A 14,800-nucleotide genomic window follows, 5' to 3' on the forward strand; every position below is an offset into this window, starting at 1 on the left:
CCCATTGTCTGCAAAGGCCGATGTAGTATTTAAGGGGATCTATTTAGTGAAGAGCTGTGTCCGTGTCCAGGAACATTCTGCCAATTTATGGCCGGGGGTGGGTGGGTGGTATTTTGTTTGCACTGTACTAATATTCTGTTTTAAATAATAAATTGTGCTGGTTTGGGAGTTTTTAACTTTAAGAAATAAATGTATTAGGTATAATTTCGACCTAGTAAAATGCACCCATTGTGATTGTACAGTTTGAGTTTTGAGACATGTTTGCCCCACTACTTCAGTCAGCTTCTGGAACACATCCACCACCCTGGGATGCCCCCGTGCTCCTCAGCAGCCAGTCCCCCTGGCCACCACTGCTCTGCTTTTTTATCACCGTGGAATACTTTTGCCTGTTCTGGAATCTTCTATAAGTGGAGTCCTACTGTATCTATTCTTTTTATGGTCCGATGCTTTTTCTCCATCTAACACTCTCAGATTTACATTTTATGCGGCATTTTAGCACTCCATTTTTAGTGCTCAGTGTTCCTCTGTGGCGTGGATTCACCATGTTTTGTTGATACATTTGTCAGTGGACATTCAGGTTTGTTTCCAGCCTTGTCTAAAAACGATGCTGCAAACGTTTGTGTACAAAGTGCGGCATACGCCCTCCTCCCCTTGAGGGGTATTTAGTCGAGAATCGGGGAGTTGTTAGCATTCTGTGAAACTGCCAAACAATCTTCCAAAGTGGTTTTCTTGTTGCATACTCCTGCCAGGGATACGTGCATTCCAGTTGCCTCACATCCTCTCCATACTTGACGTTGTCGTTATTTTAAATGTAGCTGGGCAGTGGGTGTGTGGTGTTATTTCACGTAACCGTAAGTGTGAATGCTGCTTTATTCATGTAGGGTAAGAGCTAGATACTTTCATCCGCTCGGTTCTGTCTGCCGGCCACAAGTGTCTCCCTGTCTCACCCTGTTAGAATCGCCAGCATCGAGTTAGAAGCAGAGGTGTGGGCTGGGTGCCTCTAGTAGCCTGTGGGAGGGCCATGGTGACAGGGTGGCCTGATGGCCTCTGTGTGGGTTATACCTGCTGGCTAAACCAGGCTGCTGGCGCCAACTAGCCCAGAGTCCCTGGGCTCTCATCACCTTGCCGTCTTGAAGAAGCTGTCGTTTTGACTCAGGAGTTCTGAAATAACTAGAGTAGAATGTTGCATCTTGACGTTTTATAGAGAATCACAGATAACATTTCATCTTGAGTCTCCCATTCACGTCATCACCTCTGACACTCGTGAGGGTTTTCTGAGGCCGTGTACATCCAGGCCAAGTACAGCAGGTGGAAGTGGCCGCACCCATGCTGAGGCCCCCCGTTGCCCAGATGTAGGAAAGACTCAAGTTCGGGTGTGCGAGCACATCAGAGAGACCGCGTGGTGGTGGAGACCAAGGAGCCAGACTCCGACGGTTATCCCGCCTCCGAACCTTGGCCGCTGTGCGGTCGACTGCAAATTACATAGCCCCTGGGACTCAGTTTCTCTGTGGTTGAAATGGACATGGTAACGATCCCTGTGAAAAGTAAGTTAGTTAAAACACATAATGTGCTTGGGACAGTGACTCTGTGCACCTTTAGCTGTGGTAATGTCACTGCAGACCGTTCCCCAAGCAGAAGTCTTTTATGTGAAGATAAGCATAGGAAGTAGGTAACTCCATAGAAAGGTAATTTAGGTGAAAGTCCAGAGCTATACAGATATTTCTGCAAGTCGGGAAGTTCAGAGTTTGAAGCTGAATCTTTAGAATATTGGTTGTTTTCTAAAGAAATCTGAATAAACTTAATTTCTTTTTATTTTCCCATTATTTTGGCTATTTTCCTTACTGTTTAAAAATCGCTGGCTGGCTTCAGATTAAAATCAGCTTATTAATGGGGTGCCTGGGTGGCTCAGTCGGTTGGGCATCCGACTTCGGCTCAGGTCATGATCTCACAGTCCGTGAGTTCGAGCCCCGTGTCGGGCTCTGTGCTGACAGCTCAGAGCCCGGAGCCTGCTTCGGATTCTGTGTCTCCCTGTCTCTCTGCGCCTCCCCTGCTCATGCTCTGTCTCTCTCTGTCTCAAAAATAAATAAAACATTAAAAAAAATCAGCTTATTATTTAAGCATTAGGTGACCCTACATAAAGAAGACTCAGGGCTTGGGGTTTATTAAGAATAACCTAAGCTAATCCTCCTTACATTCAGTGGAAGAAAGCAGTTTCCTATAACATTGTTTCTAAATTGTACCCAGAATTCAAAGGAAGGGTGTTTCCAGAGTCAGCTAGAGTGTCCAAAGGAAAGCCCTTCGCACCTGCAGCTGTGGTTAAGTAAGGGTTGAAAGGAACGTGAGCAAACATAGCTCACCAAAAACTCAATGGCTCCGGAGGGCACGGGGACGCACAAAGTGAAGCGAGGGCACCTCCGATGTTCCAGAAAATTGATTACGTTTGGGGCAAAAAATGACTGACTGTAGGGACGGCAGTAGATAAACGGGTGGAGGGAGGGCTGTGACACCGTGCGTCCTGCCCGTTTTCACTGCGCCATGCTTGTGTGCTGTTTGAATGTCACTTTGTTTTTTGGGCACGTGTCCCAGAGAAAGCGTAAGCAGTACTTAAACGTGATTGAATTCATGCATTGATCGGGATTCTCTTTTAATTCTTCTTTAGGCCCTAATAACAACAACCCTCAAACCTCAGCAGTTCGAACCCCTACTCAGACTAATGGTTCTAATGTTCCCTTCAAGCCTCGAGGGAGAGAGTTTTCCTTTGGTAAATATGGATTTTCTTTTTCTTACTTTCATCATTTTAAATAAAAGGAACCAATCCAGGTGCCTGGGTGGCTGACGGTTAAGCGTACGACTTGGGCTCAGGTCACGATCTCACGGTTTGTGGGTTCGAGCCCCGTATCAGGCGCTGTGCTGACAGCTCAGAGCCTGGAACCTGCTTCAGATTCTGGGTCTCCCACTTTTCTGCCTTTTCCCGCTTGTGCACCCTCTCTCTTTTTTCTCAAAAATAAATATATAAATATTTAAAAATTTTTTAAATAAAAGAAAACAATACAAATACTTAAATTTTTTAGGTGAGTTGTTTTCTATCTGGTAAGTCCGTGTATATTAGCTATTAAAGACATTGTAATAGTTACTTAACCCCCGTGCCTCAGTTTCTAGATCTGTAAAATGGGGATAATGTTCCTGCTTCATGGGATTATTATGAGGATTAGAAATACTAAATTATTTACAGGGTAGATAGTAGGCAGATAGTAGATGCTGTAATTGTTTTTTTGGAAGGTTTCTTGGTATTCATTTGTTTTTTATTTTAGCCTATGTCATTTATTTGTGGCCAGTATAGTAGTAATAACAAAACAGTTGAATGATGTAGGATTAGAGTAGTTGTCAGACCTGACTGTGCTAAAAACCTGTGTTTTTTTTATCTTGTACTTCTTAAAGACACACAATAAAATGAGAAATGCCTGAGCGTGGACGTATTTTGGTAAGTATTACTAATAACTGTCTTGGTTTTTACTTGCAGAGGCCTGGAATGCCAAGATCACAGACCTAAAACAGAAAGTTGAAAATCTTTTCAATGAAAAATGCGGTAAGGTCATTTTGAAAGATGAGTATTAAAATATATATGGTAGCTTTTTCAAATAGAAGAATGTGCACAAAATAAAATGTTCAATATTTGAATATTACTATCATTGGGGTGCCTGTGGCTCAGTTGGTTAAGCGTCCGACTCTTGATTTTGACTCAGGTCATGATCTCACAGTTCGTGAGTTCGAGCCCCACATCAGGCTCTGTGCTGACAGTGGGATGCCCTCTTTCCCTCTCGCTCTGCCACTCCACTGCTTGCTCGCTCTCAAAAAATAAATAAACTAAAAAAAAAAAAAATTGTTTTTAATATTACTGTCATCGAAAGTGTTTGGGTTGGGGCGCCTGGGTGGCTCAGTCGGTTAAGTGCCCGACTTCGGCTCAGGTCATGATCTCACAGTTAATGAGTTCGAGCCCCGCATCGGGCTCTGTGCTGACAGCTCAGAGCCTGGAGCCTGCTTCGGATTCTGTGTCTCCCTCTCTCTGCCCCTCCCCTGCTTACACTCTGACTGACGGTCTCTCTCAAAAATAAATAAACATTAAAGAAAGTGTTTGGGTTTCACAAGCATGAATTCCATCTCTCCCACTTTTCTGAGCACTGCAAAATTGAACCTATTTTTCTATAATTAAAATATTTTTCTTAAAAAAAGTAATTTTTGTATCTATAAACTGATTTAAAATGCATTTTTGCAAAGGTTGAATTTAGGAAAGTGGCAAATGTGAGCAATAAGAGAAACGTGTGTGTCTCTTACAGGCGAAGCTCTTGGCCTCAAGCAAGCTGTGAAAGTGCCGTTTGCATTATTTGAGTCTTTCCCAGAAGACTTCTATGTGGAGGGCCTGCCTGAGGGTGTACCTTTCCGGCGGCCGTCTACTTTTGGCATCCCAAGGCTGGAGAAGATACTCAGAAACAAGGCCAAAATCAAGTTCATCATTAAAAAGTAAGGACATTCAGGGGCGCCTGGGTGGCTCAGTCAGTTAAGTGTCCAACTCTAGATCTCGGCTCCGGTCAGGAGCTCACGGTCTGTGAGATCAAGCCCCGTGCCGGGACTTGAGCAGAATGCGGAGGCCGCTTAGGATTCTCTCTCTTCCTCTCTCTCTGTCCCACGTGCGAACATGGGCACACATTCTTTCTTTATTTCTCTTTCCCTCTCTCTAAAAGTTAAGAAAGAAGTTAAAAAGTTAAAAAAAATTTTTTAACCTTTATTTATTTTTGAGAGAGAAAGAGACAGAGCATGAGCAGAGGTAGGGGCAGAGAGAGAGAGAGAGAGAGAGAGAGAGAGAGGGAGACACAGAATCCGAAGCAGGCTCCAGGCTCTGAGCTGTCAGCATGGAACCTGACGCAGGGCTGGAACCTATGAACCGTAAGATCATGACCTGAGCCGAAGTCGGACGCTTAACCGACTGAGCCACCCAGGCGCCCCTAAAAAATTTTTTAACTTCAGAAAATAAAGTAAGGACATGCAGACGAAACTACTTGGTACTAGGGCCCAGCCGGACTGGCGCGTGGATTCAGCTTTGTGGCCAAATTAGCTGTAGGATCCAGAACTCTTTAAACTGTACCTCTGAGGACTTTTCATGTTCTCCATAATTGGTTAAAATAGGGAAGGAGGGCTGTAGGTTGCCAGAGGGCCTAACAACTTGATTTTGTTGAAATCTACCATCGTCGTATTTTACTGGTCGATGCTACTGGAAGGTGAGTAGTAGTTGAATCTTGTGGAGCCCTGTTCCTTCTCCAACTTGCAGAATGTTTTTCATTTCTGTTTGCCTTGGAGGTCTATGAATTAGGCCAACACCACTGAGATAGGGGGGAATAATTGGAATTTTAAAATACTTATTGGTGCTTAAGCATTATCTGAAATTAATTGCAGTGACTTTGGGGTTCCATTTATTAGTGCTTGCTTTGGAGTCCCACCGCAGTGTTGGCAAGTACTCGAAGCCAACACCACCAAGTGCAATGGCTACCTTTTGGGGTCTGCAGAGGTCGGGCAGTAAGTAGTGAAGGCCTCGGCTTCTACTTAATAGAGAAAGACTCGTGCTTATGGTTCCGTGCTGCCCATGTGCAGCCTTGCTCCCTCTCTCCATTCTCAAGTCTAGCACTGGATCCTTCCAGGGTAGAGTGGAAACTGGGCGAAGAAGCCCCTAATTTAAGCTCGGGAGGGCAGGGCAGGTGTTACGATCGTAAGTGTAATTGGTCTTTTTGTATACGTTCCTTTCGTTGAGGCGCTGTTCTTTCTGTTTTTCCATTCCTAACAATTGGAATGTATATTTACAGAAAGTAAATGGTTTTTTTAATTTTGTTGAAAGTTTAACGTTTTCTTATCAGATTATTAGCAAACATGGTTTTTTCCTCTCTTCTCGTGTTGCAGGCCTGAAATGTTTGAGACTGCAATTAAGGAGAGCACATCCTCCTCGAAGAGCCCTCCAAGTGAGTGTCCTTGCTACAGGAGATGTGCCGTTCGCAGCCCCTCTCCCAGCAGTGGTCTACTGCCATGAAATCCAGAGAGTTGTGGTTGAGGGGCAGCTGGGTGGCTCAGTCGGTTAAGCATCTCGACTCTCGATCTCAGCTCAGGTCTTGATCTCAGCGTCATAGTTAGTGCAAGCCCTGTGTTGGGCTCCGTGCTGGGCGTGGAGCCCACTTTGAGAAAAATAAAGTGGGGTTGTGACTGGTTTATGATTTGGAGTCTGTTTAAGGAATGAGAATCTCTATGTGTCTGATGCTATACTAATCCCAACAAGAAAGAAAAAGAAGGCGAGGGGGAGAAAGTCTTTAAAGAAGCTTAATACCACAGAATGACAAAATAGACCATAAAAAGGAACAAGCATTGAACAAAGTTAGGTTAAATACCATCTTGTGGAGTCTGGATTGTAAGCACATGAGTAGAGAGGATTTGAATCTATTTTGTGTACACTCTGATACGATGTTTCTATGTTAAGGAAAAATCAACTCATCGCCCAATGTTAATACTACTGCATCTGGTGTTGAAGATCTTAACATCATTCAGGTGACGATTCCAGGTATGGTTTCTCTGCCTTTATCTCGTTAGTCGGGTTTTCCTTCTTTGGGTGTTAGAGTAGACAGGTTCCCGGTGCTCGCCCTGTGCAGGACTGCGTCCCCGCCTGCCCTTCAGAAAGTGCTCACCAAATACATCATCTCACTGGTTGCTTTCCAGAACGCTCTAGGAGGTTACCGAATGCGGCATGAGCTAGTACCTCACGTCTTGTTTAGGAAATCTGTATAAGAGAGCAGGTGAAGCTCTTCATAATAGGAATAAAGGCTTAGCATTTTCAGGTTGCTGTCATACTCACATCATTTGGTTAAGTTGTTTTAATCTTGATTAGTGTAAAATACTTCAGTCTTCCAAAAACATAAAGCAAGTTGACTCAGCATGTAAAATTTGACTTGGAATTAAACTTGCATTATTGGGGCACCGGGGTGCCTCGGTTGAGAGTCCAGCTCTGATCTTGATCACAGCTCATGAGATCAAGCCTTGCATCAGGCTCTGTGCTCTCAGCACACAGGCTCCAGGCTCTGAGCTGTCAGCACAGAGCCTGTTTGGGATTCTCTCTCTGCCCCTCCCCTGCTCCTGCACACTCACTTTCTCTCTCTCTCTCTCTCTCTCACCGTAATTAAATAGACATGAAAAAAATACTTTAGGGGCACCTGTCGGTACTCAGTCGGTTGAACATCCGACTTTGGCTCAGGTCATGATCTCATAGTTTGTGGGTTTGAGCCCTGTGTTGGGCTCTGTGCTGACAGCTCAGAGCCTGAAGCCTGCTTCGGATTCTGTGTCTCCCTCTCTCTCTCTCTGCCCCTCCCCCACTCACACTCTGTCTCCCTCTCTCTCTCAAAAATAAACATTAAAAAAAATTTTTTTAAATAATTTAAAATTGCATTATTGGGGAGCCTGGGTGGCTCAGTTAAGTATCTGACTTCAGCTCAGGTCGTGATCTCACAGTTTGTGGGTTTGAGCCCAGTGTCAGGCTCTGTGCTAACAGCTAAGAGCCTGGAGCCTGCTTCAGATTCTGTGTCTCCCTCTCTCTGCCCTCCCCCATTCACACTCTGTCTCAAAAATGAATAAATGTTTAAAAAAATTTTTAATTGGACTATTAAGCTAGAACTGTCCTCTCACCTTTTCTAGATGATGATAATGAAAGGCTGTCAAAAGTCGAAAAAGCGAGACAGCTCAGAGAGCAAGTGAACGACCTCTTCAGTCGGAAATTCGGTGAGTTCTGCGTTTGCAGGATGCTGCTTGTGGTGAGCTTGGGTGTTCCAGTACTGGACTGTAGCTTAAGCTCAGATAGTTGTTATTTCCCATTATGCAAGGAAATAAGCTTTCAACGTAAGTGTTTGAGTTTCTCTAAAGTTCTTTCCTAAGGAAACCTTAGCTCTGTCAGACTCTTGACCGTCAGGTCGATATCAAAGTGACTAGAACTGAGGTTCAAAGGTAAGGTTGTTTGTCGTGTGCATTGCCTTTATTAACAGCGGAGACCATGTTTAAATGTTGGTCCTGTGCTTTTTAGCCACTTCTAAGATGACAGGTTAATCTGTGCTTTTGTGCTGTTTGTCTTGTCCTAGGTGAAGCTATTGGTATGGGTTTCCCTGTGAAAGTTCCCTACAGGAAAATCACAATTAACCCTGGCTGTGTGGTGGTTGACGGCATGCCTCCTGGAGTGTCATTCAAAGCCCCCAGTTACCTGGAAATCAGCTCCATGAGAAGGATCTTAGATTCTGCCGAGTTCATTAAATTCACAGTCATTCGGTAAGTGAGAGCTCCCTGCTTGTTGGGAAGAATGAATCTGCAGACCATGAGGCTACGTCGTCTTCCAGAACGTAGGCCTAGGGAATAGTAGAGTCCAGCTCACCATGTAGCGAAGGGAAACACGTAAAATACTTCAGTTATCTTACTGTGAGGTTCTCTTCTCCCTGGGCTGACTCTGGATTCTCTGGTTTTTAAGGCAAGGGGTTAGCACACCGTCGCCCGTGGACCAAATCCAGCCCGCTGCCTGTTTATCTTATAAAGTTGTATTAAGACACCGTGCCATAGTGCCTACCGCTGCTTTCAGGGTACAGGGGTAACACTGAGTCATTGGGACGGAGACAGCGTCGTCTGCAAAGCCTGAAATTTTTACTGTCTGGCCCATTAAGGAAAAACGGCCAGCCCGTGTCTCGGGCCCGTCATCGCAGGCTCAGGGCAGTCGAGTCTGACCCCAAGTCAGCCAGGTCCTTTTGTTTCCTTCCTTGCCTGCACAGCAATAGCGTGAGTTGTCACCTTTGAGAGCATCAGCTCCTTATCCACAGAGTTGGGAGCGATGATCGATGATCGTACCTCCTCGCCAACCCTGTCGGGAATTCCATTCCTCACCATGCGCCCGTCCCAGGAGGTTTGCAGTAGACGTCCTCCTTTCCAGCTGCCCGAGCAAGCATCCGTGTCGTCTTTACGCTTCTCCCAACTCCCAGAAACGTGGCTGTCACAAGATCCTCCCAGTCAGCTCATTGCCAGGTTCCCACTGTGTCTGGTACAGGTCCTTCAGGTCTGGCTCTGGGAGGTAGCTCACGTGGTAACCTCTCCCGAGGTTCCTTCCTGGCATCCACTCCTCTTCCCCCAGTTTTTGTCCCACTTAACCAGTGTCTGTCATCCGTGCTCCTCCCCAGGGGTCTCGGTAAAAGCCTGCTTCCATTAGACCCTGCTGCTGGAATTCCTCTCTTCTTTCTTCTTCGCTGCTGCTCTTTTCTCACCGTCTTTACTGTGGCCTTTTCTAGTAATGGCCTGTAGAGTTCTTCCCGTGTCTGTGTGTCCATAGATTAAAAAGTGTGAGATCGAAATGTAGTTGGTAACAGTGCTCATTGTGACACGTAAGTGACATGAGTTACAAGTTAGTGAGATAAACTGAATGTACATGTAACTGCTTGTAGAGTAAAAATAAACGGTTACCCAATTTGTTTCTCTCTTTAGACCATTTCCGGGACTTGTGATTAATAACCGTGAGTAAATTTCATGAAGTCTTTTTGTTTCGTCCTGTGTGGGGTGTGCGAGACTGTGTGCACTTGCACTTTGCTCACACAGTAGATATTTCAGTTCACCTGCAGCAGTAACTGGGCAAAGTTGGGGTTTTAGCCTCAGTGTAAAAGCACCATGCACATTATACATGTGAAATGGGGTCACTTGTTGAGCTTTTAAATCTCACTTTACTTGTTCCTAAAACGGTGATGTTAGTACCCATATTGAGAGCTTTAGAGCATTTTAAATGACTCGTTACGTGTCAGACATCTTAAACGGGGATCAGAGAGTTGTTGCCTGTGCTTGTAAATAAAGTTTTATTGCGGGTGGAGGGGGAGAGAAAAAGAACGTTTCCAAGAAGGCCTGTTTGCTTAGGCAGAGTTGGGAGCTGTAACAGAGAGCATCGTCCCCCGCAAATCCTGAAATATGGACTTACCTAGCTCTTGATGAAAAAGTTTATTGACCCCTAACCCAGAGCAGTACTGTATGTGCTCAGGAAATACAATCTGTGTTCGATACTATTACCACAGTAACTTTACTGTTATTGTGTAATCACTGTGCTAGATAAGTAGATCTTTAATGAGCCGCACCTTGCTTCCGTTCCTGGTCAAGCCTCCATCTGGCACGTTGTGCTCTCAAACGTCGTTGCACCAGCAAATGTATACGTGTCCGTTCTTCCAATTCCTTGATGTTCTTATCATTTTAAGTTGTATTTTTAGCAAATACTGTACATACATGTGCTCGTATGTTTTAGGTTCTGCCGACTTCATTGAAATGTTTCAAAAGTGAACATTCTCTTTCCCAGTACTGTTAGCATTTCAGTCTTTTTTCCAATTGGCATTATTTTTATAACTCTCTAAAACCCCTCTACTTTGAGTACTCAGTCTGCGGTCTGTTCACTGGGAAAGTGGGGAGCCTCTTCAGTTTAGTGTTCAGGAGTTTTGGGGGCCCACGGAGCAGCAGCGTGGCCCCGCCCCAGCCGACCTGGGAAATCACGCAGTGACTGTAGGTGCTGCCTGCCCCCCTGTCCTCAAGCCATTCATCCCACTGGGGGCTCCACTCTTCAGTGTCCTGGATTTCGTTCTGTCTCCTCTGCCTCCCAAGTTTTGGGTTTCACTTTATCACAAAATGTGTTCATTTGATTGTACCCCCAAACCATGACTTTTTTTTCATAGGTTCTGTTTTTCTTATTCTCTATCTGGGCCAAGTGTGTTAGTCCGTGGTGATGTCAGTAATGAAAGAGGACACACACCTTGCTTCATAGATATTTTCATCATCTGTGTGACATTGAGCTTGAATCACACCGGGGAATTTGGTCATTTAAAGAAATCCCATGATAATTTTTTCCTCTTTTTTTTTCTTTTTTTTAAATGTTTATTTTTGAGAGAGAGAGAGAGAGACAGAGCATGAGTAGGGGAGGGGCAGAGAGAGAGAGAGAGAGATTGAGAGGGAGACACAGAATCCAAAGCAGGCTCCAGGCTCCGAGCTGTCAGCACAGAGCCTGACTCGGAGCTCGAACTCATAAACTGCGAGATCGTGACCTAAGCTGAAGTCAGACACTCAACCGACTGAGCCACCCGGGCGCCCCTGGATTTTTTTTTTTTTTAATTATTAATCCCAATTCATCTGTCTTCTATATAAATGTTAGTTTCAAAGAGCATTGTATTTTAAACCTCCTAGCCCCTTAACTTTGTTTAAAATGTTCAATTTTGTTCTTATCCTTGTGCAGTAGTCTATAATAGAATTTTCCAGTAATTACTATAAATTAGTTCTTCTGATGGGACATACCAGAACTCTTGTGTTCCCTTCTTGTCATAGGAAAATAGTGCCTGTTGTGGCCAAGTTGGAGCATCCAAATTGAGAATGTATGTATAAATGCTTTTCCATTGTAACAGCATGCATTAAGTTATTGTTTAAATCAATCTACTTTATTTTCAGAGTTGGTCGATCAGAGTGAGTCAGAAGGCCCAGTGATACAAGGTAAATTAAGTGGGGTAAAACACAGAATTATTCCTGCTTTTGTGATAAAATGGACCACATAAAATTGTGGGGCCTCACTTGCTAATAACATTCGCCTAACTTTAGGGAAAGTCATTTACACACTCACACTTAGACTTTGTCTTTGACTCCTGTGTTTGGAAGCCTGTATGTGCTCGAGCTCTGGGTCCTAACTGAGAACTGTGGGGCATATGCCGTTTGACTCCAGTGCCCCCGTCGGCTGGGAAGGACATCAGGAACCCCAAGGCCAAGGGTGTAAAGTGCCATTTCTGAGGGCGAAGCTTGTCTAGACTTTACCGTTTATGCCATTCATTTCCATTGCTGGTTATGAGCCGGATTGTGCCGGGTGGAAATGCGTGTACTGTGGCTTTAAACATTCCTTAGAAACCAGCATTGGAGCCTGCTACTGTGGTTCACTGAAACCAAAAAAAGGCTTTTATTAAAGGGGAACCCACAGAAAAGGGGAAAAGGACGTGAAAAAGGAACTTGTTCCCTCATGTTAGAACTGTGTTAAACTACAGTTGTTATTTAAGACTTGGGTTGCGTGAGGAAACTGAAATGTCCGAAAAAGGAGACTTTTGTTAGACCAGTTGAGACACTAGTTGAGACACGTGAGACACGTGTGTTTAATGCCAAGAAGCCGTGGCTGCTGTTCCATCTGCGACTTGCGCTTGGTGTGCAGTGTGTGGAGAGCTTTCTCCTGGCTTCCTCTGGGCCCTTGTAGATGAGTGAGAGACAGCCACGTGAAAGCAGCCTTCCAGTAAACCTTGGTGTGTTTCTCTGCAGAATCCGCTGAGCCAAGCCAGTTGGAGGGCCCTGCAACGGAAGGTAAACGGGTAGGGCCGCCGGTCCAAGACTGAAGCCCCCGGGAGCGCCCTTAGGACAAGGGATTGACGGTGCTGTTCGAGCCGTCTCACTAGGACTGTGTGCTTGGGTTTTCTTTTGTTTCTGGGTGAATCGGATGTGTCATTTTTGCCCAGAAATGGCGTGTTGGCGATGACTCATGGTTCTTCTGCTCCGTTTTCTCCAGATGACTCGTAATGAATTCTGAGCCAGTGGAATAACTACTTTCTAACCTAGATTTTTAAATAGATACATAAGAAGATGCTTGTTACTGTGAACACTCAAGTGGCACAATTAAGAACTGTTAGGGAAACACTGTCTGAAAATGTTATCTTTAGTATCTTCACAATTCCTGATAAGTCATTTTAGCACATAGTTTGATCTGAGTGGGTTTATAATTATACAGATTTGCATTCGTAGTGTAATTTATCAGTTCCCTTTTGGTTTTCTTGATAGAAATAAAGGAGACTGACGGAAACTCTCAGATCAAGCAAGAACCAGACCCTACGTGGTAGACCTCTTCCCTCCTAGGGTAAATCAGCATCTGTGTCTGGGATGCCGTCTAGTGTTCGTCTGAACTTCCCCACCCCCCGCATGCTCATAAGCTAATACTGTGTTTTCCCTGCTTCGGCCATAATGAGGTCCAAGTGTAAGCCCTACCGGATGGTTTGAGTTAGAAGATCAAGCAGAAAGATTTTCCTTAGATCAATATCTGCCTTTGAGTCAAAGACGTAAAAGCGCTTTGCCCTAAAAGAAAAATGTTTTGTTTCTGATCTGTAGGGTAGATCTTGTCCTCTCCATTGGAGTTCGCTCTGAACCCGTATCACCACGCTGACTTTTTCCCCAATCACAATAATGGTGTTTGCAGAGTCTGGCCAAGCTGCTCAATCCATTTTGCAGCTCGCATAATTTGCTTACAACCCTGAACCTACTGTTCAGACTTCCTGAACTTGGCCTGGTTGTTAACAGGAGCGGAGCCCTAAGCCCGGAGTCAGCCACCTCCGCTCCCGTCCTGTCGCACCTCCCCGGGCCCCAGCTGTTGAATGTAGACGCGCTGGTCGGAGGGTATAGCTTCGCAGCAGTGGGCTCTGAGGTGTACCTGAGGGCTTTTTTTTTTTTTTTGAATACTGTCAGTTCATGGACTTGAGTGCTGATTGAGTTGTGCTATCTGCGGATGTGAAAGTCTTGTAATCAGATTAACCCGTGTTCTCGCTTGTTTGTTTTCTCTTCTGTTTTAGCTTAAAGTATCAGTGGGTGAGAAGAGCTTTTCGGACCTGTTACCGCCCCGAGCTGTGTAATATACTTGTATAACAGAAATACCTTCTATACAAACCTTTTTTTCTACTTTTAGATAGAAATGTCTACTTTTTCAGCAGTTCTGTGAATTGAATTAAAGAGCAGAGTGACTGTAGATTTGGAATGGCTGGTTTACTTTGGAATGTATTATAAGGATTTTACAGCAATGCTGGAAAAACGACAGGGAAAATGGCAGGGATGAATCTCATCAGATTTTTTACGCAGCAACAGAGCCTTCAGCTGTGGTGTTTTGTTTTCCAATCAAGTGAAGATCTCTCCTCCGGGAACATCTCAGCTCCTGCAGTGAAGAAAGCACCTGTGACAGTCCTTTTAGGTTTTTTCTATTTGAGAAATCATTTAAATGATCCTTTTGTTCACGGCTCTCCTTGACGACTGAGTGAACAGCTAGTATCTGTATATTTGACTAAACCTTTTCCTAAGCTATCTATCATGGTTCATATGTTTTTTTATCATAATTAAAAAAACCACCATCCGGATCGCCTAACAGCCAGCGAGAGGTTAGCATGTCGGCGTGTGGCTTACAGACGGAGCCTCGGAACCTCTCCCACCCTGACTTCTCGTCCGAATAAAACGCCTGGTGTTCCAGAAGCTGAAGATCAGGTATGAGTGTCGGGGCGAGCTCCGAGACACTAAAGCCTCACCGCCCTGTGACCTGTGGCGGTGTGGGTCTCCTCGGAAGGCCGCTCCCGCCTGGGTCAGGCCCCACGCGTTTCCATTGCCTTCGCCATTTTAGATCTCGACGTGTAGCACTGAGGCTCCAGCGTGGGGAGGGAGGGGCCCACGAGCTGATTCTGCGCCCTCTGAGAGTCCTGCGCCCTTCGTGGGAGAATCGTACGTGTGTTGGGATTTCACAGACAATGAGAGTTGTAAAATACCAGCTATAAGAAGCTAGAGTACGTGACGGCATAGAGTTTCCATTAGCTTTATCACAATATTCACGATGGAGAATTATATTACATGGTAGCAGAAATAGGCATTTTTATGTGTTGCTTATATTTTACCTCAAATTAAATTGTAGATATAGGGTAATAAATAAAATCCATCCATGCCTTTCACACACTAA

General features: G+C 44.8%; 1 protein-coding gene across 7 annotated transcripts in view; it reads left to right on the top strand.

The window, feature by feature from the left end:
* GTF2I (general transcription factor IIi) overlaps window positions 1-14,800 on the top strand; it is a 108,333-nt gene extending 93,533 nt beyond the window's left edge. For all 7 annotated transcript variants that reach the window (XM_011290345.4, XM_011290346.4, XM_011290342.4 and 4 more), the window contains 12 exons: window positions 2,660-2,761; window positions 3,521-3,586; window positions 4,335-4,518; window positions 5,947-6,005; window positions 6,515-6,595; window positions 7,720-7,803; window positions 8,157-8,340; window positions 9,535-9,563; window positions 11,518-11,559; window positions 12,364-12,405; window positions 12,877-12,952; window positions 13,659-14,800. In XM_011290345.4, coding sequence (XP_011288647.1) covers window positions 2,660-2,761; window positions 3,521-3,586; window positions 4,335-4,518; window positions 5,947-6,005; window positions 6,515-6,595; window positions 7,720-7,803; window positions 8,157-8,340; window positions 9,535-9,563; window positions 11,518-11,559; window positions 12,364-12,405; window positions 12,877-12,935 — 932 coding nt within the window. In that variant the 3' untranslated portion in view covers window positions 12,936-12,952; window positions 13,659-14,800. The remainder of the gene's footprint in view (window positions 1-2,659; window positions 2,762-3,520; window positions 3,587-4,334; window positions 4,519-5,946; window positions 6,006-6,514; window positions 6,596-7,719; window positions 7,804-8,156; window positions 8,341-9,534; window positions 9,564-11,517; window positions 11,560-12,363; window positions 12,406-12,876; window positions 12,953-13,658) is intronic.

This window comes from Felis catus, chromosome E3 (assembly GCF_018350175.1).
Source record: "Felis catus isolate Fca126 chromosome E3, F.catus_Fca126_mat1.0, whole genome shotgun sequence".
In the NCBI taxonomy this organism is placed as follows: Eukaryota; Metazoa; Chordata; class Mammalia; order Carnivora; family Felidae; genus Felis; species Felis catus.